Genomic DNA, 24,701 nt, shown 5'->3' on the forward strand with positions numbered 1-24,701 from the left:
TACCACAGCAACACAAGCTGTCGGTGTTCCTCCCAGCACCAATGCAAATGGCAGCACAATTTTCAAGAGAGAGCCAAAGCATGAAAGACACAAGAATGGAAAGAAATAGTAAATTCCTGATTTTTTTCCACATTGTTTATGGTAATTCGTTGTTTGGAATCTGGACATCAACAGTCATCTTTTGTCAGCTCTTGTGAAATGTGAGGAAATTCTAGGAAGTTGAGGCGTTTATGATGTTGATGGTGATGAAGGACCTTAATGTGAATGATGCTAAAGTATTAGGACGTAAAGGAAGATCTTCTTCGATGTCTTGTCATAGAACCTAAGAAATGTCTAGCATTGGTAGAGAGGTTGAATAAAAATTGAAACAAATTCCAAGAATACTGAAGATGAAGCCAAATAGCAAATTTAGTCCCTTCTTTATGAAATAGTACACACAAAACATGTAGAGAACAGAAAGAGTAAAATATTACACCTGCAAGAGAATAGATACTATAAAGATTTCTTTGACAAAATGGTGTTAAGTAATACATTTGAGGATCTGAAAACCAACGTTTCATAAAGAAATTGAAGATACATAAAATACAGGAGTGGCAGCTTATAAAGACTAATCAGGAAAGAGAAAAGATGGTGTATTGGAGAAAAATCCAGGTTCCAATGAAAGAGTATATCATGATATCCATGATATACTAAAATGATGATGAACAATAATATGAACCACCAGAAAATGAGAAGGCATAAATTTCAGATACTGCTAGTGAAGATTGGACACAGGTTCGGAAGAATTAGTTGTCTCCCTAATGAAGAACAATAAGGACACACAAATTTCAGAATCTCTGCCCCTAAAAGAAGAGGACCATTCCCATCCACACATTACCCAGCAACCTTATCAGTACGTTACCCACAGAACATGGCTGATTGTGACAGATCTTGCGAATTGCTGAGAAGCTCACATTAAAAGATATTTTAAGTGAATTGCTATCAATCCTAATTTAGTATACTTTTTAGAAGTGAAAATTTTAAGTGATTTTGCATTCCCACGTCTCTTCTTTCTGACAATGCATCCACTGGTTTTACTTGCTTGCTTGTTCTGTCTCTAACACTCTTACTCATGTTTACCAATAGTTCTTATCTATATATGTGATTTTTCAGAGAAGATCTAGATATTATACTGATGATGTCGCAGCAGTTGATTTGGCAAAGATTCAATGCTTATTAGGATAGGACATCAACAATGTTAGATTGATATGGGTGACCTGTATGCTAAACATAGATTTCTTTTTAATCTGTAGAGGCACTGAAATATTTGTTCATGACTCTTGCTGGTAAGAAGTCACTATATTGGGGGATTTAGTATAGACAAAACTACATATAGTAGAATAAGGCAGCACAATTAACAACTTGACCTAATAGACATATATAAATATATGTTTTCGCAAGGACCATTAATGAAAATTGCCACATACTGTACCATAAAACAACCAGAAATTTTTTAAATATTCAATTTTTAAAATTTTTGTCTTATATATGTGTTTGACCTTTTAATTTCATAATGATTAACATATAATGCTATATCGATTTCAGGTGTACAATATAGTGATCCATCGATTCTATACATTACTCAAATATTTTAAATCATACAAGGTATGTTCTTTGACCACAAGACAATTATGACAGATCAATACACCCCAGAAAATCTTGTATTTGGAAGTGTAAAAATATATTTATGAATGAGTCATGGGCCAAAGAAAAATCATAGAGGAAGGAAATAATAAAGATAATATAATAAGGAAATAGAAGACAAACATTTTTTAAAATCGCCAATGCCAGGAGTTAGTTTATTGAAAAAAAATGATGACTATCTGCCAATGCTGATCAAAAAGAACAAAAAATATAGCAATTAAGAAGCTAAATATAATGGCAGCTGCATAAAACTGTGCTCCCCAACATGGCCTAAAAGCAATGCAGAATAAGACAAACGATAACACACAAAAGCCATACCTTCAATACACATAAAAGAGAAATATAAACTTCAAATTACTGCAAGTTGAAAAAGAAAGAAAACGCAAAATCCTAACAAGTTGTGCTTCAAGCTCTTAACAGAACCTTTTTGTTGTTGTTGTTGTTTGTTTGTTTTTTGTTTTTGTAAATGAGGAAAACATTGAAAAATAAAAATGCATGGTAGGGAGAAGCCAGCCTAGGACTGATCTAACAAACACTGATGGAGACAAAGGAGACTTTCCATCTGCAGAGAAGGAATTTAAAAAGCATACATGATTTGAGGTGGCATTGTGAACAGCAGTATTATGTAAGAGAAGAAGTTTAAAAGAAAGGAGAGTCACCCTTTGGAGGTTGGGTGACGAAAAGAAAAAAAGTGAGGGAAAGAGGAACAGTTAATATTGTGAAAGACAAAAAGAATAAACTGGCAGTCACAGAACCCGTCTGCTAACAATCAGCGGCCAGAAGGAAACTTTATTCCAGAAAGTCTGTACTTTGCAACGCTGACAGGAGGGGGCAGCATTGAACTAAGAATATTGCGAACCTCAGCAACTTCCACCAAGGGAAGGGAGGAAAACAGGATATACCTCTTCCCAGGAAACTGTAACAAGACAGAAAAAGAGAATCAAAATACTTCAGCGAAAAGAAGAATCAGAGTCAGAACCAAAATACTTTAATAAGAACACAAAATACCAAATCATCTATGAAACAGAAGAGAACTGTGCTATAATACTCCAAACTGAATTATATGTTTCAAACAAGCATCTGAGGATGTGAAAAGTTGCCTTCCTACAGAAATTCAAAAATTAAATACAAATAGAATTGACCGTAAAAAATGAAAGAAATGGAAAATTCATCCAGAAATTAAGAATTACACAGCCCAAGAGAAGAGATTCAAATAAAAATTTAAAGAAGGACAGGGGTGCCTGGGTGGCTGGCTCAGTCGATTAAGTGTTTGACTCTTTTTTTTTTTTTAATTTTACTTTTTTTTATCTTTTATTATTTACTTATGATAGTCACAGAGAGAGAGAGAGAGGCAGAGACACAGGCAGAGGGAGAAGCAGGCTCCATGCACAGGGAGCCCGACGTGGGATTCGATCCCAGGTCTCCAGGATCACGCCCTGGGCCAAAGGCAGGCGCCAAACCACTGCACCACCCAGGGATCCCTAAGTGTTTGACTCTTGATTTCAGCTCAGGTCATGACTCAGGGTCGTGAGACCAAGCAGCGTGTCTGGCTCTGCTCTAAGTGGGGGGTCTGCTGGAGAGCCTTTCTCCCTTTCCCTCTGCCTCTCCCCCACCACTTATGTGCCCCCTTTCTCTTTCTCTGTCTCTCTCTCAAATAAATAAATCTTTATAAAAAAAAATTAAGAAGGGACATTGAGGAAAGGCAGGAAAGAATCCAATAGAAAAAAGGAGATGAATCCACTAAAAATATCTGTGTGAAACTGATTGAGATGAAAGATAGGCAAAGGAGAAATGGTATCCATGTGGGTGGAACCCCCGGGAGGAAAAAAACAATCAATGGAATAGAATTAGTAGGTTCAACCAGGGTTTGTCAACCTTGAACCATTGACATTTTGGGTTAGAAAATTCTCTGCCATGAAAGACTACTGTGTGCAATGTAGAATAAGTAGCAGCATTCTGACTTCTGCCCATAGGTGTTGGGAGCACCCTCCTGGTGAGTGACAGTCCCTTCTCCAAAGCTAGAAGATGAACAGCAAAGTAAACCAGAAGAAAGTACAAAAAAAAGCTTTAAAATAAATAATAAAAATAAATAATAAATAATAAAATAAATAATATAAATGAAGTAGAGGAGATGGAGTTTCAGGTGCTGCATTTACTTTTCTGCCTTAAACACATAGAAAATTGGAAAAAATATGAGAAATAACAGTTTCCGGACACTGAAGGATTGGCATCCCGGAGGGAAAATAAGCATGTGAACTGTACAACCTCACTCGCTCTCTGCCTGTAGGCAGTTTCCAAGCTTCAGTCCGGGGAAACTAAGCCCATGCCTTCTCGAGTTGAGAAGACCGAGATTGGAGTTCTGGGAGCCCAAGGCATCCGGAGTCTGCAGACGAGGGCCGCGGAGAGCAGGGAGCCGCAGAGACAGAGCTCTGGAGAGCCGGTGCAGAGGGCGTGCAGGTCCGCGAGCAGTGCTCTGTGCAGTGCCAGCAGGAAAGAAACACTGGCGGGGAGCAGGCCCGTGCTGTAGAGCGCTGCATGGTCGTGGTCGCTCTCTGAAGCTCGGACAGGGCAGAGGACGGGTCGGGCCCCCGCAGGCTGGATGAGGGAACTTGTAGAACACTTTGTTAGCCCCCCTCCAGTGTCTCCGTGGACTTGCCCCAGGGTGTGAAAAGCACCTGCTGATTTTGATCCCTTAACTTTGTGCTGGAACAGAACCTAACAGTATCTAAGAATACAACAAGCTTTAGCAACCAACAACCCAAGTGCTCAAAAACCCAAAAGTACTCAAAAGAAAGTAATTTACACACTGAGAAGTAGGAAGGTATCACCCCAGTCGGGAGGAACATCGAGTCAAATACCGGACCTGGAAGCGGTAGACGTGAAGGAACAGCAGACAAGGATATAAAACAGCCACTGCAGATATGTCTCATCCATTCGGGTGGGAGAGGAAACCACAACTGTGGAGATGGGGAAAATGCACGACATAAACAGCTCGAGGACATTTGGACACGAAAAACACAAGGTCTAAAATGACCCGTAAATGGATATAGTTTTAAGAGCAGCTCAGACACGGCAGGATAAACGGTCGGTAACGTTGAAAACATAGCTGCAACTATCCAAGATGAAATAGAACACAAATAAATAAAACATCAGTTAGCTGTGGGATGATATCACGCTGTTTAATACACATGTAACAGAAAAAAAAGAAAGTGGGAAAAATATTTGGAGAAACAACGGCCAGTGTTGTTCCCAACTGATTTTAAATCCACAGACCTCAGAAACTCAACAAATGCCAGGCTGTATAAAGATAAAGGAAACCATGCACATAAATTATATTGTTGGAAAACAGCGATAAAAAGGACATCTTAAAACAGCTAGAGGATGGGATCCCTGGGTGGCGCAGTGGTTTGGCGCCTGCCTTTGGCCCAGGGCGCGATCCTGGAGACCCGGGATCGAATCCCACATCAGGCTCCCGGTGCATGGAGCCTGCTTCTCCCTCCGCCTGTGTCTCTGCCTCTCTCTCTCTCTCTGTGACTATCATAAATAAATAAAAAAAATTAAAAAAAAAAAAAATTAAAAAAAAAAAAAAAAAAAAAAAAAAAAACAGCTAGAGGAAAAAAATGGGTCATATACAGAGGAACACATATAAGAATGACAGCGGGCTCTTATCAGAATCTGTGCATGCTACAAGAATTTGGAGACATATTTTACATATCAAAAAAATGTTAATTAAGAATACATTAGCCAGCGGGACGCCTGGGTGGCTCTGTCAGTTAAACATCCGACTCTTGGTTTTGGCTCAGCTCATGATCTCAGGGTGGTGACCTCGAGTCCACATCAGGCGCCACACTCAGCATGGAGTCTGCTTGCAATTCTCTCTCTCCTGCTGCCCCTCTCCTGCTTGTGCTCTCTCTGTCTCTCTCAAATAATTTTTTAAAAATTTTTTTATTTATTTATGATAGTCACAGAGAGAAAGAGAGAGAGAGAGGCAGAGACATAGGCAGAAGGAGAAGCAGGCTCCATGCACCAGGAGCCCGACGTGGGATTCGATCCTGGGTCTCCAGGATCACGTCCTGGGCCAAAGGCAGGGGCTAAACCACTGCGCCACCCAGGGATCCCAAATTTTTCTTTTTTAAAAAAGAATACATTAACCAGCAATAACGAATTTCAAAAAGAAAGTCAGAATAGACATTTTCAGAAAAATAAAGCTGAGGGATCTATTGCCAACACACATGAAGGAGGTACTTTAGACAAAAGAATATAGTGTCTGTGAAAATTTGAGTTTGTACAATGGAATGAAATTGAGATCAAGAGAAATGGTAAATGTGTAGGTAAATAGAAAATGCTATTTTTCATTTTGAAATTCTTTGAATTTCAAATATCATTGAATGCTTAAACCGACAATAGTAGCAATGTATTTTGTGGGTACAGTACATGCAGACCTAAATTGTACAACAATAGCACCAGGGAGATAAGGATGAAAATAGGCATATGCTATGGTAATTATTTACACTATTCATGAAGTGGTGTAATATTATCCTTTAAACCCTAGAATTAAAGATGTATAAGTCTTAGAGTGACTGTAATAATAGAAGCTAATCTATCAATCAACCAATCATAGGCAATAAGCTAGTAGGAGGAAACAAAATGAAATTTGAAAAAGAGAAAAAAGGGGCACCCAAGTGGCTCAGCAGTTGAGCGTCTGCCTTTGGCCCAGGGTGTGACCTCAGGGTCCTGGGATCAAGTCCCACATCGGGCTCCCTGCAGGGCACCTGCTTCCCCCTCTGCCTGTGTCTCTGCCTCTTTCTGTCTGTCTATCATGAATAAACAAATAAAATCTTAAAAAAAAAAAAAAAGAAAAAAACACCTCAAATAATACAAAAGAAAGTAACATAAAAGGAAAAGAAAAAGATGAAACAAGCAGTAAATATAGCTGCATTTAAGCCAAATTATGTCAGGTGTTATATTAGCTACAATTTAATATAATGAAATTGAAAGTCAGCAATTTTTATGTTGGATAAAAAAAAATCAATGCCTAACTATATATGCTGACTACAAGAAAACCATGTTAAATAGAAATAGAAGTGTAAGATGGGAAAACCGTGTGTATTCTCTTATTAAGTTGTTTTGTAGTTTCAGTGGTATCAAAATCAATATCTTAGCTGTATTTATGTGGAATTGGACAAGTTCTTTGTCAAATAGATACAGAGAAGCAAAGGATCAGAAATGACCAAGAGTATCATTAACTAAAGGGAAAAAAATCAATGCTCTTTTATGATCAAAACTCTCAGCAAATTAGACTTGGATGAGAACATCTTCAATGTGATATAGAGCATCTGTGAAAAACCTGAAGCTAAAGTAAATGATGAAAAAAGACCAAATGTCTTTCTCTGAATATCAGGAAGAAGACAAAAGTGTCTGCTATCATCACTACCATTTTCCATTTAGTGGAGGGGATAGCAATTGCAAAAAGGCAAGAAAAAGAAATAGAAATCATAAATATCGGAAAAAAAGAAGAAAAACCATCTCATGTAGAGATGACAGGATGATATTGAGGGTTTTTTTTTTAAGATTATTTATTTGAGAGAGAGAGAGAGAGAATGAGTGGGAGGGGGAGAGAGAGAGGAAGAAAGAATTAAAGCAGACTTCATGCTCAGTGCAGAGCCTGACGCAGGGCTTGATCTCAGGAACCTGAGATAATGACCTGAACCTAAACCAAGAGTCAGATGCTCAATTAACTGTGCCAACTAGGCACCTCTGATGTGATATTTGTAAGAAATCCTTAGAAATCTTCAAAGAAACTGCTAGATGTAATGTTGAAGTTATCAGAGACAGGCTTATTGTTAATGTACAAAAATCAATTGTAATCTTACATATGAGAAGCAAACAACTAGAAAATGAAAGTTTAAAAGACTCCATTGACAGTAATACCAAGAACCACATAAGATTTAATAAAATACATGCATTTTTTTCCACTGAAAACTTTGGTACATTACTGAGTGAAATAAATTAACAAGGACATAAATAAATGGAAAATAAACCAGGTTAATGGGCTGGAGGATTTGTTGATATAGTAATACTTCTTCAATTGATCTGTAGATTCAATGCAAACCCTATCAAAATCCTAAGAAGCTGTTTTGTGGAAATTTACAAGCCTATTATAAAATCTCTATGAATTGAAAAATCTAAAGTGGCTAAAACAATTTTGGATAGAAAGAATACAGTTAGAGGATTTGTGCTACCTGATTTTTTTAAATATTTTTTTTAATTATTATTTATTTATGATAGTCACAGAGAGAGAGAGAGAGAGAGAGAGAGAGAGAGGCAGAGACACAGGCAGAGGGAGAAGCAGGCTCCATGCACTGGGAGCCCGATGTGGGATTCGATCCCGCGTCTCCAGGATCCCGCCCTGGGCCAAAGGCACGCGCCGAACCACTGCGCCACCCAGGGATCCTATGCTACCTGATTTTAAGTCTTACTATAAAGTTACAATAATCAATACCAGTTGACAAAGTGATTGACAAATGGAGCAATGGGAAATATAGTCCAGGAACAGAGTCCTCTACCTACATTGCCATTGATTTTTAAAAAAAAATGTGCCAAGATATTTTAATGGAGAAAGAAAACTACTGAAACAACTGGATATCCTTCTGAGAAGAAAAGTCAAGTTTTATTTTATTACCATATACAAAAAGTTTTACTACATTACCATATACAAAAAAATAACCTAAAATGGATAATGACCTCAACATAAAATTAAGATTATAAAACTTTTTGAAATAGTTGAATTTTTAAAAGACATCATTAAGAAAATGAAACAATGGGAGAAATATCCACAATCATATATCTAGAACATATAAAGATATCTCAAAATTAGTAATAACAAGAAGAACAACCCAAATGAAAGATGACTAAAAGATCTGAACAGACATTTCACACACACACACACACACACACACACACACACACACAAACAGGAGAATGACAAATAAACAGTGAAAAGATACTTAACATGCTGAGTTATCAGTAAATATAACTTAAAATATCATATATCCTTACAATGGCTAAAATTAAAACAACTGAAAATTCCAAGTGTGGCAAGGATACAGAACAGTGGGACTCACACTCAGATGCTGGGAAATGTGAAATGGTAACTACTTTGGAAACTCTCGACCATGTTGTAAGATTGACATATACCTATGCCAGTCATGTAACAGCCATTCCACTGCTAGATATTTGGCCAAGACAAATTTAAATATATGTCCACGCAAAAACTTGGACATTAAAGTTGAAATCAGCTTTACTCTATAACAGTCTAAAAATGGGAACTAAATGTTTCTGTGCATGTGAAAGAATGAACAGATATGGTATATCCATACAATGGAATAGTAGTTAGCAATCAAAAGGACCAAACTAATGATACATGCAACAAGATGAATGAATCTCAAAATCATGCAGTCAGAAACAAAATATTACATACCACTGATTCTACTTGAATGAAATTCTAAAAATTCAAACCAATACACAGTGACAAAAAAATAGACCACCTGTCGCCCTGGCCTGGGATGAGAGGTAGATGTGAATGGCCAAGGAGCATGAGAATCTTTTAGCAAAATGTAAACGCTCTGAATATTGTGTGTTATGAGTGGTTGTGCATAATTCATCAAATTGTATGGGTTAATGGGTTACATTCATTGCAAGTACACTATACCTCAATACAGTTTATTTTTTTATTAAAAAATAGTATTTATGCCAATGAAGTTGACAACTTAGATAAAACAAATTCCTTAAAAACACAACTTACCAAAACTGACATGAGAAAACCTCAATAGACCTGTGTCTATGAAAATAGTTGCATTGATTAACAAAACATTTTCTACAGAGAAAACTCTATACTGGGGTAGTTTTACTAATGAATAAGATAAAATATTTAAGAGAGAAATAATATCATCATATCCAAACAATAGATTTCTGGACAACAGAGCCCTGTCACCAAAATACAAAAACTATATTACAACAAAAAATTATAGTCTAATCTACCTACGAACAAACAAAACAATACTTAATAATATTTGATTAAGTTAAATTTGGCAATATATAAAATGGATAATACATCATGATGAAGTAGAGATTATCCCAAGATTGCAAGATTGGCTTACCATTCAGAAATCAATGAATGCGATTTATTGTATTAACAGAATTTAAATATACAATTATATATTATTATTATCTCTGTCAATGATTGAAGGCCAAAATACAAAAAAAAAATAATTTTTTTCTAGTGAGTAGAAGGTGGAAAATAAGATTATAAAAATACCACTACAATACCATTTTAGAAACTATAACATTAGGGAAAAATTTAATACAAGATATTCAAAGCTCTGCACTAAAAACTATCTCGAAATGCTGAGACAAATAAAAGGAGACCTAACAACATTCAGAAATAGATCATTTTCATGTAGTGGAAAATTCAGTGTTTTTTAAGATATCAATATTCAGATTAAGCTCCAAATAGTTGCAGTGCTTTCCCTAACATAATTCTTCTGTGCTTTTTTTGTGCAAAGTTGCTTTTGTCTCTGAAATTTACATTAATTTACATCTTGAAAAAAATCATGCAGTAGGAAACTTAATCTACCTGATTTGAAGACCCACTGTAATGCTGCAAGAAAGACAGTATTGTTTTGGTGTAATAATAGAGAAATCAACCGAAAAGAATTGAGAGTCCAGAAATAGACTGGTTTTACACAAAAGTAACATGACGGTTCAACGGTTTACACACAATATTTTCAACAAATAGTCTCTGAACAGCTGGACATCCGTGTGGAAGAGGAGTCTTTATCCCTTTCTCAAAAATTGCTTTGTGCTGGTCATTGACCTAAACTGAAGAACTAGCTGGAAGAAGCTTCTAAAACAAAATGCAAGATAAAATATCTGCAACGTTGGTTGGCAGAAATGTCTCACAGAGGACGTCAACGTCACTATGCTTTGAAAAAAATTCATTCTGTTAACATTAAAGTCTTTTGCTCTTTGGACCACTGTTAAGAAAACACAAATGTGAACCACAAACTGGAAGAAAATGCTTGCAATATCTGTCAAAGGTCTGTGAGCCGGGCTATATAAAGAATTGCCACAACTTCATAGCAAAAAGATTTTTTTAAATCCCTCAAGACTGAAATAAATGTTGCATGAAAAAAGATATATGTGTCCAATAGGCCCGTGAAAAGATGGTCAACATTTTCAGTTGTGAGGGAAGTGCAAATAGAAACCAAAACAAAATACTACTGAATACCCACCAGAATGTCTAAAACTAAGATGCTTGAAAACCATCAGGAAGTTAGTATGATGTAAAAAGAGCAAGTAAATAATTCTTTGCCTCAGTATTTTTTAATATGTGTATAATTTGAAATGATTTTTTTTTTTCAAGGAAAAGCTGCTTGCCAACATTGTATGTTGGTGAAGATGGAGAGCAACTGGACTTCTGATACCTTTGGTGTTTCTTATAAAGTGACACATCTATCCCAGGACCCAGTAATTCTATTTTTAAGTATTTACCCAATAAAATCAAAGTCTGTGTCCACAAAACAACTTGTACAAGAATGCTTGTAACAGTTTAATTAATATGTACACAAAAAAATCAATCAAAAGTAAAATGGATTAATAGATCATAGAACAGAATAGTATTCAATAAAAAAAAAAAAAGGGTAAACCACTGATATCGACCAGAGAACATGGGAGAAGCTCAACAATATTAAAAGCCAATATTAAGGGGCAGCTTGGGTGCTCAGTGGCTTAAGTGTCTGAATCTTGATTTCAGCTCAGGTCATGATCTCAGGGTCAGGATATTGAGCCTTGTGTCTGGCTCCAAGCTCAGCAGGAGTCAGTTTGAGACTTTTCTCTGTCCCTCTCCCTCTGCCCCTCCCCTCCCAATAAATAAATAAATTCTTGTTAAAGAGCCAATATTCATAAGCACAAAAAAAGACAGGCTCAAAGGGTACATACCTCCTGATTCCAATTACATGAAGGTCAGGAGCAAGCAAAAACTAAGTTTTAGTAATAGAAAATAGAATAGTGGCTGCCTACAGAGAGTGAAGATTGATTGAAAGTAGAAATGAAGTATTTGGAGAGATGACAAAAGCATTCTATATTTTGCCTGAGGTATTGGTTATATGACTTTCTAATTTAAGTCAAACTGGTTAAATCGCACAGTAGAAATCTACGCCTTTTCCTGTATGTGAATCTCACAGTTCTAGAATTCAGGATTAAGAAGCTTCCTTTCAGAATTATCAAAGAATGAGCTTTTCCCACAAATCCTCCCTATCACCTCCTATCACCACATGGAAATACTACAGATATGTTCTAATGCTACATATATTTTAAAATTAATACTTCCCTGAGCTCTAAAGCAAGAGGAGAGAGAGGAAGATCCAGTTTCCAAAAGGAAGAGAAAGTTCAGTTCTAAAAATAGATGTGCAGCTTAAATTACATTTGTCTTGGATGCAGCTTTGGAGAACAGAGACCCAAATATGTTGCAGTTGGGACACTATGAAAATTCATTTCTCTTTTACGTAACAATCCATAGGTCCTGGACTAGCCGGCAGATCTAGTCTATGATATTTTCCTAGACACATTCTGTTGGGCATCAGGATAGGATAGAAGCAAAATCAAAGAGGGACATCTTCCACTTTTAAAGACTTATTCCAGAAAATGGACACAGCACTTTAAATGATGTTGGCAGAACTCAATATTGCACTTGCTGCAAAGGAATTGTGAAAACTCATTTTTAATCTAAGGTCCTGGGTCCAAATAAAAATGAGCTTCTTTTACTATAGAAATGGGGAATGAAATTGGGTTAGCTAAAAGCCGAAGAGTCATGGGCTAGGATCTGAATATCCACATAGGAACAGGCATCTGAAATCTCATAGTGGATATTTGGAATTGAGTTTTCTGTGTAAATACAGGTACTACCAAGGCCTATCTCAGCAAAGAGTAGGAATTTGAATGAATCTTTACACACCGGAAGGAAGTTGGCCATCTGACCAAGACAATAAATGGGAAAATTCAGCATTTTATTCATGAGGAAATAGAAACTTTGGTCTGTACCACGTGGATACATGGATCACGATTTCTTAGTACACATGTAGTGTGGGAATGGCACATTCTAAAATCAAAAAAAGAAGAAAAGATTTTGTATCCAGAAACAATAAGCGATGCTCTGAGGGAACATTTCCACAAAGTGGCATCAACATGCAAGATCCCACAGGGAAAAACTATCACTAAACCAAATCACAGTCAAAATCATACTATGTACATGAAAAGGGACACTTGTGAGACAATATCAGCAGGTGTGACAGAGCAGGACCTCTCACCCAAAGAGCCTCAGATAATAGAGCCATCTGAATACACATTAATTTTCGAGAAATAGAAGTTCTAAGGAAAGAACAGGACTTAAGGAAAAGAAGAGGCAGATATGAAAAAGAAACAAATATGATTCTTTAAAATCAAGCATTTCTCTTAAAATACATCATTATACATTTTTGCTTCCTCTGTGGCAGAGTGAGCTCCTAAGAGTCTAACCCTCCCACCAATAACAACTGCAGACTCTGATGAAATACCCATCCATTGGATCAAGACCCCTGGTGATGGAACAAAATCAGGCAAATTTCAGAGTTGAACCCTAGATGGTGAACTCAGGGTGCTTTTCCCATTGTGGAAGGTGGGCTACATTCAGGAAACTGGAGTGATTACAAATTCAATAGAAATCTCTGTCTTTCTCCCTAAAGAGATGGAAGAATGGAGCATGTCCCAAGAATGAAAGGAAAGACTCCAGAACAGGAGGCACCTGGAGAGGGAGCCATAGTTCCATGTGTGAACTCAGCCCAAGTCCAGTTGGTCCCTGGACTATCTGCTCAAAACAGACCCTAAGCAGTTCTGTCAAAGGCAAACAAGGTACTGACCTAAGATCTGACTATTACCCAAAATGCTCTCAGGAATAATGCAGAATACTGTGACTTCTCCACATAAAATGTACAACCTCCAATTAAAAAATCCAAAATTATTTAACATATAATAACCATGGAAAATGGGATCAGCACACATGGCAATATGCTAGATGTTAGAATTATAAGACAGGGATTTTTGTCTTTAAGACTTTATTTATTTGAGAAGGACAGAGAGAGGGAGAGCACAGGAGCAGGGAGGGCAGAGGGAGAGGGAGAAGCAGACTCCCCGCTGAGCAGGGAGCTGACACAGGGCTCCACCTGGGGACTTGGAGATCATGACCTGAGCTGAAGGCAGACCCTTAACTGGCTGAGCCATCCTGTCACCCCCAGACAGGGATTTTAATACAGTTGTTGTAACTGTGCTCCGTGACATAGTAGAGAATATATTCATAATCACAAGACAGGAACTTTCATCAAGGAAATAGAATATAAAAAAGAGCCAAAGGGAAATTTTAGAACTAAAATTTCCAAATCTTAAATAGAAAGGATATGGGCTTAATAGCAGGAAGGCTATGACAAGGAAAATATTAAGGATTTAAAAATAGAACTTGGAGAGAGGGTGAAAAAAAAAAGAATAAAAAATAAATGAAAAGAATCTCAGAGACCTATGTAACATTATGAAAAAGTTAACACTAATTGTAGTCCAAGAATAAAGGTAAAGGAAAATGCAACAGAAAATAATATTTGAAGAAATAATTACTGAAACTTCCCCAAATTTGGTGAAAGATATATATTTACAATTTTCAAGAGGCCTATTGAATTCCAAACAGAACAAAATTTTTTTTCAAAAAGCCCAGGCATCTGATATTCAGATGCAAAAGATACGAAGAGAACTTTGAGAGCAGCAAGAGAAAAATCAGTTGAAATATTACAGGCTTCTTTCTAATCACACTACTGAAACAAGACGACGGTAGAGCGACATATTTACAAAAGAAAGAAACACATCACACGAGAGCACTACATCTAGAAACTCTCACTTTCAATGATGAAGGCTGTTGGTCTTCTACTGCTGTTATAAAAAATTAACGTTAATTTAGTGGCTAAGAAAATATAAATCCAGCACCTTATACTTCTGGAGTTCAGAGTAAAAAATGGGTCTCACTGAGCTAAAATCAAGATGTTGGCAAGGTTGAATTTCTTCTAGAAACTCTTAAGTAGAATCCCATTTTCTTGCCACCTGCATCCTTTGGCTCATGGGTCTTGTCCTCATCTTCAAAGCCAGCAGTGGCAGGTTGAATTCTTCCCTTTTCTGACTACTCTTCTGCCTTGACTTTCTACTTTTAGGGACCCTAGGATTACTTTGTGCCCATCTGAATGTCTAGGACAATTTTCCAATTTTAAATTCACCTGATTAGCAACTTTACATCCATCTGCAATCCAAATTACCTTTCTCTGTGCAAGCTAACATATGCAGTTTCCAGGGATTAGGACCTGGAAGAATCTGGGGGCCTGATTATATTGAACATATTAAAAGATTACGTAACCAAATTTGCAAGAAGAGAAAAATAAAGGAAGTAAATTTACAATGAATATGCACTACAAGAAATCTTGTCTATTTAAGATTATTTTTCCTTTTAATTTCTTTAAAGTATACATAACTGTTTAAAACGGGAGTCTAATATTGTTCTCTGAAGTGTATTATGAATGTAGATATAGTATATGTGACAACTAATAGAATAAGGAATGGTGAGGTGTGGTAAATGGACTCGTGGTTGTGACATTTGTACATTTTATGTGAATTGGTACAATATCAACTCCCAAGTGACTGTGGAAAGTTAAAGACATCTAATTTAATCTCTAAAACACAGAAATGTACTATAAAGGGGTATCATTAAAGAGCCACCCAATGACAGAAATTGGAATTCTAAAAGACCCCACTCATTTCAATAATATAAGGAAGGAAGAAAAAGGGAACAGAGGAACAGAAACATTGGGACAAATAGACAACTATTATGAAATGGTACATCTAATCCTAATATATCAATTGTTAGATTAAATGCTAATATCCTGAACATTTCAGCTGAAAGGCAGAGATTATCAGGGTGGATAACAAAGCAAGATACAACTATATGTGATTGACAAGAGGTACACTTTCAATATGAAGATAGAAATAGGCTGAAAGTAAATGAACAGAAAGCATATCAATACAAATGATATATTGATCATAATCATATGCTGGAGCATAAAACAAGTCTTCATATCTTTAAATGTATTGGAATAATTCTATTTGTTTTCTTAAACCACCACAGAGTTAAATTAAAAATAAATAACCATGAGATATTTAGAAAGACATTGAATGCTTTTAAATTAAAAATCATTCTTCTAAATAATCCATAAGGTCAATGAAGAAATCATAAGAAAACAGAAAATGTTTTAAGTTGAACAGTGATGAAAATATAAGCTATCAAATCTTGTATAATGCAGTTAAAAGTCTGCTGAAAAGAAAAAAAATAGCCTTTTATGCTTATATTACAAAACAAGGAAGTTCTGAAAATTCAAGATTAATGATTAAGGAACCAGAAGAATGTTAAAACAAAAAAAAGAGAGCAGATTAAAAAGATAAGAGTGGAAATCAATGAAAAGAGAAAATATACGTTAAGAGAGAAAACTTAAAGCTAAAAGCTGTTTCTTTGAAAAGATCAATGAAAGTGATAGCTATTTTATTAGTATGATCAAGAAAAAGAGAGAGAACACATATTACCAACATTGGAAATGAAAAAGTTTATTACTGCTGATTCGCAAAGCAAAATAAGAAAATATTATGAACTACCGTATGCCAGTTCATTTGGTGTCTTAGATTAAACGAAGAAATCCCTTTAGAAATACAACTTACTAAAATCGTTACTAAATGAAATAGAACACATGAGTGCCCCCAATGTATTAAATAAATTTAATTTTTCTGATCAAAAAGCTGCCTGCAGTGAAACACTAGGATCAGATGATTTCACTGCTGAATTTTGTCAAACATTCTCAGAAGAAATCACATCAATCTAAGTTATTTCAGAAAATAGAAGAAAGAACACTTTCCAGCTAGTTTTAGAAGTCCAGCTTAACCTAATGTTCCCAAACCACAGACATTACAAAAAAGGAGGAAATTACAGAAATTATATTCTTCATGTACAGAGACACAAAAATGATTACAAAGTGTTAGCAAATCAAAATGAGTAATTTATAAGGATAATATATTATGATCAAGTGAAGTTTATCCCAGGAGTGAAAATATGCCCTTAACATTAAAAAATCAATCCATATAATTCATTCTACTGGTGACCATCAGTGTGTTCTCCAGAGTTAAGAGCCTGTTTCTTGGTTTGTTTCTCTCTTTTTTTCCCCTTTGCTTGTTTGGTTTTTTTCCTAAATTCCACATAGGAGTGATAGCATACGGCTGGTATCTGTACAGAATTAGGGGAAAATGTAAGGCCTGCTGTGACTTTGCTAGGAGACATAAACGCTGTCCCTCGACAGCTTTTAGGACAATTTTATAAAACACCGTGGTAGTGTCCTCCAGAGTGCAAGTGGAGAAAACTCTGAGAGGAAAAATGAAGAGCAAGGAAGCTGCATCCCAAGGATCACAGTAGTTTAAGATGGAAGAAACTTGCCTCTCTTCTCTGGTGTAGGAATATCAGAGGGTGCCCCCTCCATCTTGGGGATAATCTCCAGCGGGCCAAAATAGCACAGGAATTAGCTTCCCCCAAATCCCTGCCTATGAATTATTACACAGCATTTGACCATGTTCCAGAACAACTACCTGGAAACTGTTTTTTGGTGAGTGAAGGAGCAAATCCTATGGATACTGGACACACTGTGCTTCAGGACGACCTTGCCCATCCTAGGCTTGATGCGAGTACTTCTGGAACGATGGGACTTGGTCTGAGATCTTCCAGTGCAGCCTCTATAGTGGCTAAAGATAGAAACCCAGGGCAGCGGGCAACTGTGTGGAAGGAGACCGCGCATTTGGCTTTCTGGCGTGGAAGTGGCAACTACCTGCATGTACAACTTGCCCATTGTACTTTGGGTGGTGATCAACAATGGAATTTACCAAAATTTCAATGCAAACACTTGGAATGAGACGTTAAAATCTGAAGATGCTGCTCCGGTGGCCCCTCCAGTCAGTCTTCTTCCAAACTCACATTATGAGCAGGTTATGCCTGCATTTGGAGGCAAAGAGTAGTTCTACAAAACCAGAAAAACTCCAAAAATCACTGAGGCAGAGTTTGGCAGACACAACTAAACCCTCTCTTACCAATATCTGACTAAACCACGAGCCATATGGAAGGCCCTGGATTTTTTCACTGGCTGATTTGCTCTGATACATAAGTAAAGATGCCACGGAGTGGTCTTGAAGAGTGTCCTCTTTCTTGTAAGGTGGAATTTCATTTTTCACAGCAAAATTACTAAGATGTCAAAATTATTGTACCAATAAAAAATTTTAGAAAACAATTCTAAGTGAAAAAAAATGTATGATTCATCCTACTAGCAGAATATTACATGATTTCACTAGATGTAGTCTTGGTGAAATTAAAAAATACATGACATGCAAGTTTAAACATGTCAGACAGAAATGGGAAGAAGGAAGTGGGGTGAACAGGAAAGTGGATAAGGCCAGAAGGGGAATTTAAGGATGGAGAGATGCAAAAGTTAGGACACGTGGAGAACAGAATGAGGAAGCCTAGTATTTGCTTAATGGGACCTTCGCAAGAAGAAAATAAAGTGAATCCACTGACAATAAAGAGACAAAAATGGAGACTCGTCTAAACTGGTGAGAGTTATGCATTCTCAGATTAGAGAAGCACAGGAAGGCTTAAGCCAGATGAAAGAGATATGTCTTCTCCTGAACAAATTTCCTCCATAGGAAAACCAAGACAAATATCCTAAATACTACGAGTGGGTGGGGGTGGGCGGACACAGAATACCTGCAGCCAGTCATACTCCATGCACTTGGAGAAGAGTCCAGAAGTCAATGAGATGTATTTAGGCTACTAAACAATCATAACCATTAAACTGGAATTCTAAATTCAAACAGAATGGTATAGAAAAGTGAGAATGAGTTAGTTAAAACGCTGAGTTAGAAGTTCATATCCTTGAAAAAATTACCAAAAGTAGAACTTCAGCCAAAGAGAATGGAAGCAGCAGAAAAAAAACAAATAGGATCCAAGAAGCAAAACCAGGCAGAGAACCACAGATAAAATATTGTGGAGACTTTAAATAAGTAATCCTTAAAGATAGTAATGATAAACGTTATAATAATAAGTAATTTTAATGAAATAAGATGAAAGACAGGAAGAGGGAAATAGTGCCGCACTAATGTCCTATCATTAGAAGACAAGACAGACGAGACTTTTTAAGATGTTTGAATTACATGGTGCTGAAAATATCATTTGGCAACATTTAAAATTCAAGAGCTTTCTCCTAAAGAAGTGACTTTCCCATGAACTTGAACACACATTTTGTAAATTTTAACTTAGTCACTGGGAGATTATACAAGGAAGGCAAATTTCCAAGGCGATTGAGGGAAGTGGGCAGTGTTAAACCTGGTCCACCCTCGGGGTAAGCAGAGGGGAGGGGGCAAGCATGGTGCGTAGAAAACAGGGAGGGAGCACTTCCCCGTATATGTGATTCCTGTGATCCCCTTTGACTTATTATTCACACCTTCTAGGAGGATGGAGAACCGCTTCCACAACCAAACAGGAAATACACTGCAAAGGACTCATTTTACAAGTCCTCAACACAAAAGTAAGCATTTTTCCCAGTAGAATTTTGATTTAAAAATGTATTTCTGGGGGCACCTGGAGGGCTCAGTAGGGTAAGCAGCTGACGGTGACTTTGGCTCGGGTCACGATCTCGGGTCCTGGGCTGGAGCCCCGCCTCAGGCTCTGTGCTCAGTGGGGAGTCTCCTTGAGACTTTCCCTGTCCTCCCTTTTCTCCCTCTGCCCCTTCTCCCTCAAATAAACAAATCAAGCTTTTTAAAAGATACGAAAAATTGGAAAAATGAATTGTTTCTATGTCTCCTTTCATGACACAACCTCTTTGTGTCCACCATGGCCCAGATTCGGTGAGTAATGCAGAGAACATCAGACGCAGATACTCACATTGACGGCTAAAATGAGGAGGTCAAGGAGAGTCTTTTTTTTAAAATTTTTATTTATTTATGATAGTCACAGAGAGAGAGAGAGAGAGGCAGAGACACAGGCAGAGCGAGAAGCAGGCTCCATGCACCGGGAGCCCGACGTGGGACTCGATCCCGGGTCTCCAGGATCGCGCCCCGGGCCAAAGGCAGGCGCTAAACCGCTGCACCACCCAGGGATCCCCGGTCAAGGAGAGTCTTAAAGAAAAACTGTGTTTAATAGAAGAATAATTCCAAAGCAGAAAGGAAACGGTGAGAGAGGGGAGGAGGTCAGAGCGCAGCAGCACAGAAAACAAAAGCAGGAGGGCCTGAAGGAGGCAGTTTACTGGGAGCACAGCCGCTTGCAGCGCTTTCTGGGTGTCTGTGCCCTGGGCCGTGTGCTTCACCCAGGACTACGGTGGACGAGGATGTCCCTGCCCCAAGAGCTCTCATTCTAGAGGGAGGTGGGCCGCAAGCACACGCTGGACTTGAACACAGCTCCCATCTCAGATGAGCCTGGCAGCTGAAGGCTGCAGCTGGAACAGGATGAGAGCATCCGGGGCGCCCGGGCAGGGCTGGGAGGCGTCCTTAGGGGAGGAGGCCTGGGCCCTCCGCTGGGGTCGGGCGCTGAGAGGGCTCGGAAGGCGTCCCCGAAGGAGAGATCCGTGGATCTCTGCGGTGGCCCTTCTCCAGGTGGAGGGGACGCGGAGGGCCTGGAAGGCTGGAGGGGGGGGGCGCCCGGGCTGGGGAAGAACAAGGCCCGGGGCCTGGAGCAGGGTGGGACCAGCCGCAGTTAGGGGGAGAAGCGGGGGAAGGCAAGGAGGGCCTGGAGCCCGTGGCCGCAGCCCCGGGAGCAGCTGGAGCCGTGGGGCCTCCCTGGAGGGACGTGAGGGCAGGACAGACGGGCAGCGCGGGCGCCGGCGAGGGAGGAGGGCGCCCTCGGGAGGGTTGGCCCTGTGGCTTCGGGCTGCACCTGCACCTGCACCTGGGCCGGAGCAGCACAGTTTTCAGTGGAGGGTACGGGCCTGGAGGAGACGGATCAAGAACAACGGGGCTCCAGGCCGAACAGCAGTGCAGACCGAGGTCGCCGGGTCGGCAGGCGACACAGCTGCGGCGGGGCCCGGGACCCAGAGAGAGACGCCAGGGCTCGGTGCCAGAGGGGCCGGATAAGGGGACGCTACACCTGCTGGTGGCCTCGGCCCTGGGCCAGGGGGCTGTGGGCCAGGGACTGTGGGCCAGGGGGCCGTGGCCGAGCTACTGGAGGGAAGTGTGGGGCTCTGGGCTTAGGGACGCGTGTTGGCAGGCTCGGTTAGGGTGCTGGAGGGGCGCGTGGAGCTGCCAAGGGCCGAGGGCCACGAGCCCGGGAGCAGATGAGTGCGGTGGCCCGGGGAGGCTTTGAAGGCAGCAGAGCAACAGAGAGTGGGGAGGCAGGTGCAGAGGGGTGGCTGCCCCGAGGCCGGGGAGCTGGCCAACTGGGCGGGTGCCCCAGAGTGCTGGGTCCCCCCCAAGTCCTTCCCTCCGGGGCGCTGGACCCAGCAGGTGAGCCTCAGCCACCAGCTTCCCAGGCCGCTTGCATGTCAACGGCACACACACCCCCAGGCTTCACGAGGTGTCCTCAGGAATAGGGAGTTTCCCAGGAGAAGGGAGGGAGGAAGGAAGGAAGGAAGGAAGGAAGGAAGGAAGGAAGGAAGGAAGGAGAAAGAAACATGGTATGGATCTGGGTTTCAGAATCTTAGAACAAGTTGAGTAAAGAGCTCTGAAGAAAGCATTCCCAGTCTGGGGGCCACTGGTGAGACCCCGGATTCTCAACTTTCTCATGTTAAACATGAAGGATTTTAAGGAAATGGCCTCTAATTTCCTCTCTGGCATTATTATTATTATTATTATTATTATTATTATTATTATTATTCACGAGAGACACAGAGAGGCCGAGACACAGGCAGAGGGAGAAGCAGGCTCCCTGCAGGGAGCCTGATGCAGGACTCGATCCCGGGACCCCAGGGTCACGCCCTGAGCCAAAGGCAGAGGCTCAACTGCTGAGCCCCCAGGCGCCCTCTCTCTGGCTTTTCATTTCATTTTCTTTTTTTTTTAAAGGTTTATTTTTAGTTTTTAAAAATTTTTATTTATTTATGATAGTCACACAGAATGAGAGAGAGGCAGAGACACAGGCAGAGGGAGAAGCAGGCTCCATGCACCGGGAGCCCAACGTGGGATTCGATCCCAGGTCTCTAGGATCGCGCCCTGGGCCAAAGGCAGGCGCCAAACCGCTGTCGCCACCCAGGGATCCCCTTTTCATTTCATTTTCTATCATATTCACATCTTAGCGTCTCTCAGAAAAAACTCCGCAGTCCTCTTAGTTACTAATTTGGCTGAACTCATGATGCTTTGCTCATGAACCTAGGAATTTCTGAGGAAACAAAGTATGACATCACATTATTCAATAGTCTCTTTAAAAAGTATCCTATAAAAGTTTTCTTAGGAAAAACAAACTTGTATAACCTGGATGGGAAATTCTATAAAATATTCGTGGAATGCATCAGAGGCTCAGAGATGCATCTTGCAAGATTTAATTCAGCTCACAGAACCATTCCGATATTATATCCAAAAAATGTGCCGTTTAAGCTTTTCCCACAATTAAAACTATTTCATAAGACTTAGCCTTTCTTTAGGCCACGGTCGTTTCAGGGTGAGTGAGTTGAAAGCATATGCGCACCAGTGACCACCGGTGTGGAGCCATCGCTGTGCTATTTAGGTTCACAAATATTAATTTAATGAATCCTCGTATCATTTTACGCGGTAAATATAATTTTTATGTTGTTCCTTATCCGCTCTTTCATCCCAAGCCCTTAGCACAGTACTTGAAACATAATAATCTCTGAATAAGAATTAGTCGAGGGAATGAGGATCACTGGTGAGTCAGTGTTTGCAAACTGACTACGAGAAGGAGAAGGCTCGTTGATGGCTGGAGCCTTCGGCTGGGCGCGCTGGGGCTGCCGGAGCTCCGGCCATCCGTCCGTCTGTCCCTCCGGTGCGGCCCCTGGAACGAGAGCCCTTTGTTTCCTTCGGGATTCGATGGGAGGCAGTCGACGCAGCTGCATGTGTCCTGCGTCTCTGCATGTCCGAAACCACAGAACTTCCGCGCCTGGAATCCAAGGTGGAACCGTTAGCTAAAGCCTGTGCGCCCGGCGCTCCTTCACCCGCGTGGCCGGCCTCCTGGCACCACGCTGCAGGCCCTGTGACTCGGGATCGCGGGGGGCAGCGGGAGCGTGGCCCACTCTTGCGGGCGGAGCCCCCGACCTGCGTCCTGACTCCCGCCACCAGGAGCCACAGCCTGTTTACCTGTAAGTCGATGGCCTCCTGCCCTGCTGCCGGTCGGGGGCAGTGTCTGTGCGCCACCTGGGAGATGCGGATAATTAAAGGCACCGGTTTCCTGCCGCCGCACGGCCCGTGACCACAGCTCACGCCTGAAACCTCGCGCCGGCCGTGGCAGTGCCGGAGCCCAGCTGGCTTCAGGGCCCGAGCTTCCCGGGCGGGGATCCGCGCCCTCCACGAGGCTGGGGCGCAGCTCGCCTCCAGGAGCCCGACGCACTTCGTTCCAGCTGCTGGGCTCGTGAAGTGTTTCCTTTTTCTTTCTTTTTTTTTATTATAGACTTTATTTACTTATTTGAAAGACAGGAGGAGGGGCAAAGGGAGAGAGAGAAGCAGGCTCCTCGATGAGCAGGGAGCCCACGCAGGGCTCGATCCCAGGGCCTGAGATCATGACCTGAGCCGAAATCAAGAGTCGGATGCTTAACCGACTGGGCCCCACGCGCCCTTCGTGGCGTTTCTCTAAGGCCAGCTGAAGCGTGTCTGCTGTGTGTGTGTCTCTCTTGTAGGGCTCACCTGTTTGGGTCACCTACTTAGGAGAATCCACTTTTGATTAACTCATATTCAACCAATCGGGAACCTTAACTATGTAGGCACAACCCTTGGCCGTGTAAAGTTGCCGACAAAGCATCGTGGGAGGGACATCTTGTCATTCTCATCTGCTCTCCCACAGCGGAGGGGAGGGGCTTGTGTCTGATATGTAACCAGGGGGCAGGAATCGTGGGGGACACCTCAAAATCTGCCCAACACGCTGCAGGACACTGCTGGGGCTCATGCCATCCGAATATGCATTTTTCATAAAATGTCCTTAATTGATCATTTCACAGAGCATATGAAGTTGTTCCTTGGGACAAGATGCTACCACCAAAACCCGATCCAGAAGAAACAACGGTGGAAAAAGCTGCTGACCTGGTTTCACAGTGTTTTACACTGAAAAGATATGAAGCGGCCCCAGCAATAACCCAGGTCGGTGAGTAGGGACCTCAGTCGTGTGTGCATAATAATGCCTTTACCAAAATATATATATATAGGTGCATTTCTGCAACCATGCATTTATTTCTAAGCTGAAGGCCAAAACCCAAATACTCATTTTATCGTAAGAATTGTGGAAAGAACAAGGAGACGTATATATTTATGGACTGGAAGTGCCATAACCATAAAGTCATCAGTGACCTCAAATAGTTCAATATTACCTACACTGGACTTCTTAAAAATTTCATTTAAAGACTGCCTCCATCTCAAAAATCAAAAATGCACAAGGAGGAGTAAATAATGACTACGGCATGGAAAAGCAGTTATGATTCCACCAGAGAACCTGTGTCCAGAACAGTTCTTGAAATTGAACCTTGAACTAACCCCTGTGCTCTGAGACAGAATGGGGAAGCCCGTGAGTCACGGCGCTCTTACTGTCTAGCAAAACAAAGCCGGGGTGATTGTCTCCAGAGATGTCTGGTTTCATTTATATTATATTATAGTATAGTATAGTATATTATAGTATAGTATAGTATAGTATAGTATATTATAGTATATTATAGTATAGTACATTTTTT

The 24,701-nt window shown here is 40.3% G+C and overlaps 1 protein-coding gene across 1 annotated transcript in view; it reads left to right on the plus strand.

The window, feature by feature from the left end:
* SPATA48 (spermatogenesis associated 48) overlaps window positions 1-24,701 on the plus strand; it is a 59,857-nt gene that overhangs the window by 10,677 nt on the left and 24,479 nt on the right. The window contains exons 3-4 of the mRNA XM_041773510.1: window positions 19,339-19,415; window positions 23,979-24,117. Coding sequence (XP_041629444.1) covers window positions 19,339-19,415; window positions 23,979-24,117 — 216 coding nt within the window. The remainder of the gene's footprint in view (window positions 1-19,338; window positions 19,416-23,978; window positions 24,118-24,701) is intronic.

Source organism: Vulpes lagopus, chromosome 11, assembly GCF_018345385.1.
Source record: "Vulpes lagopus strain Blue_001 chromosome 11, ASM1834538v1, whole genome shotgun sequence".
NCBI lineage: Eukaryota > Metazoa > Chordata > Mammalia > Carnivora > Canidae > Vulpes > Vulpes lagopus.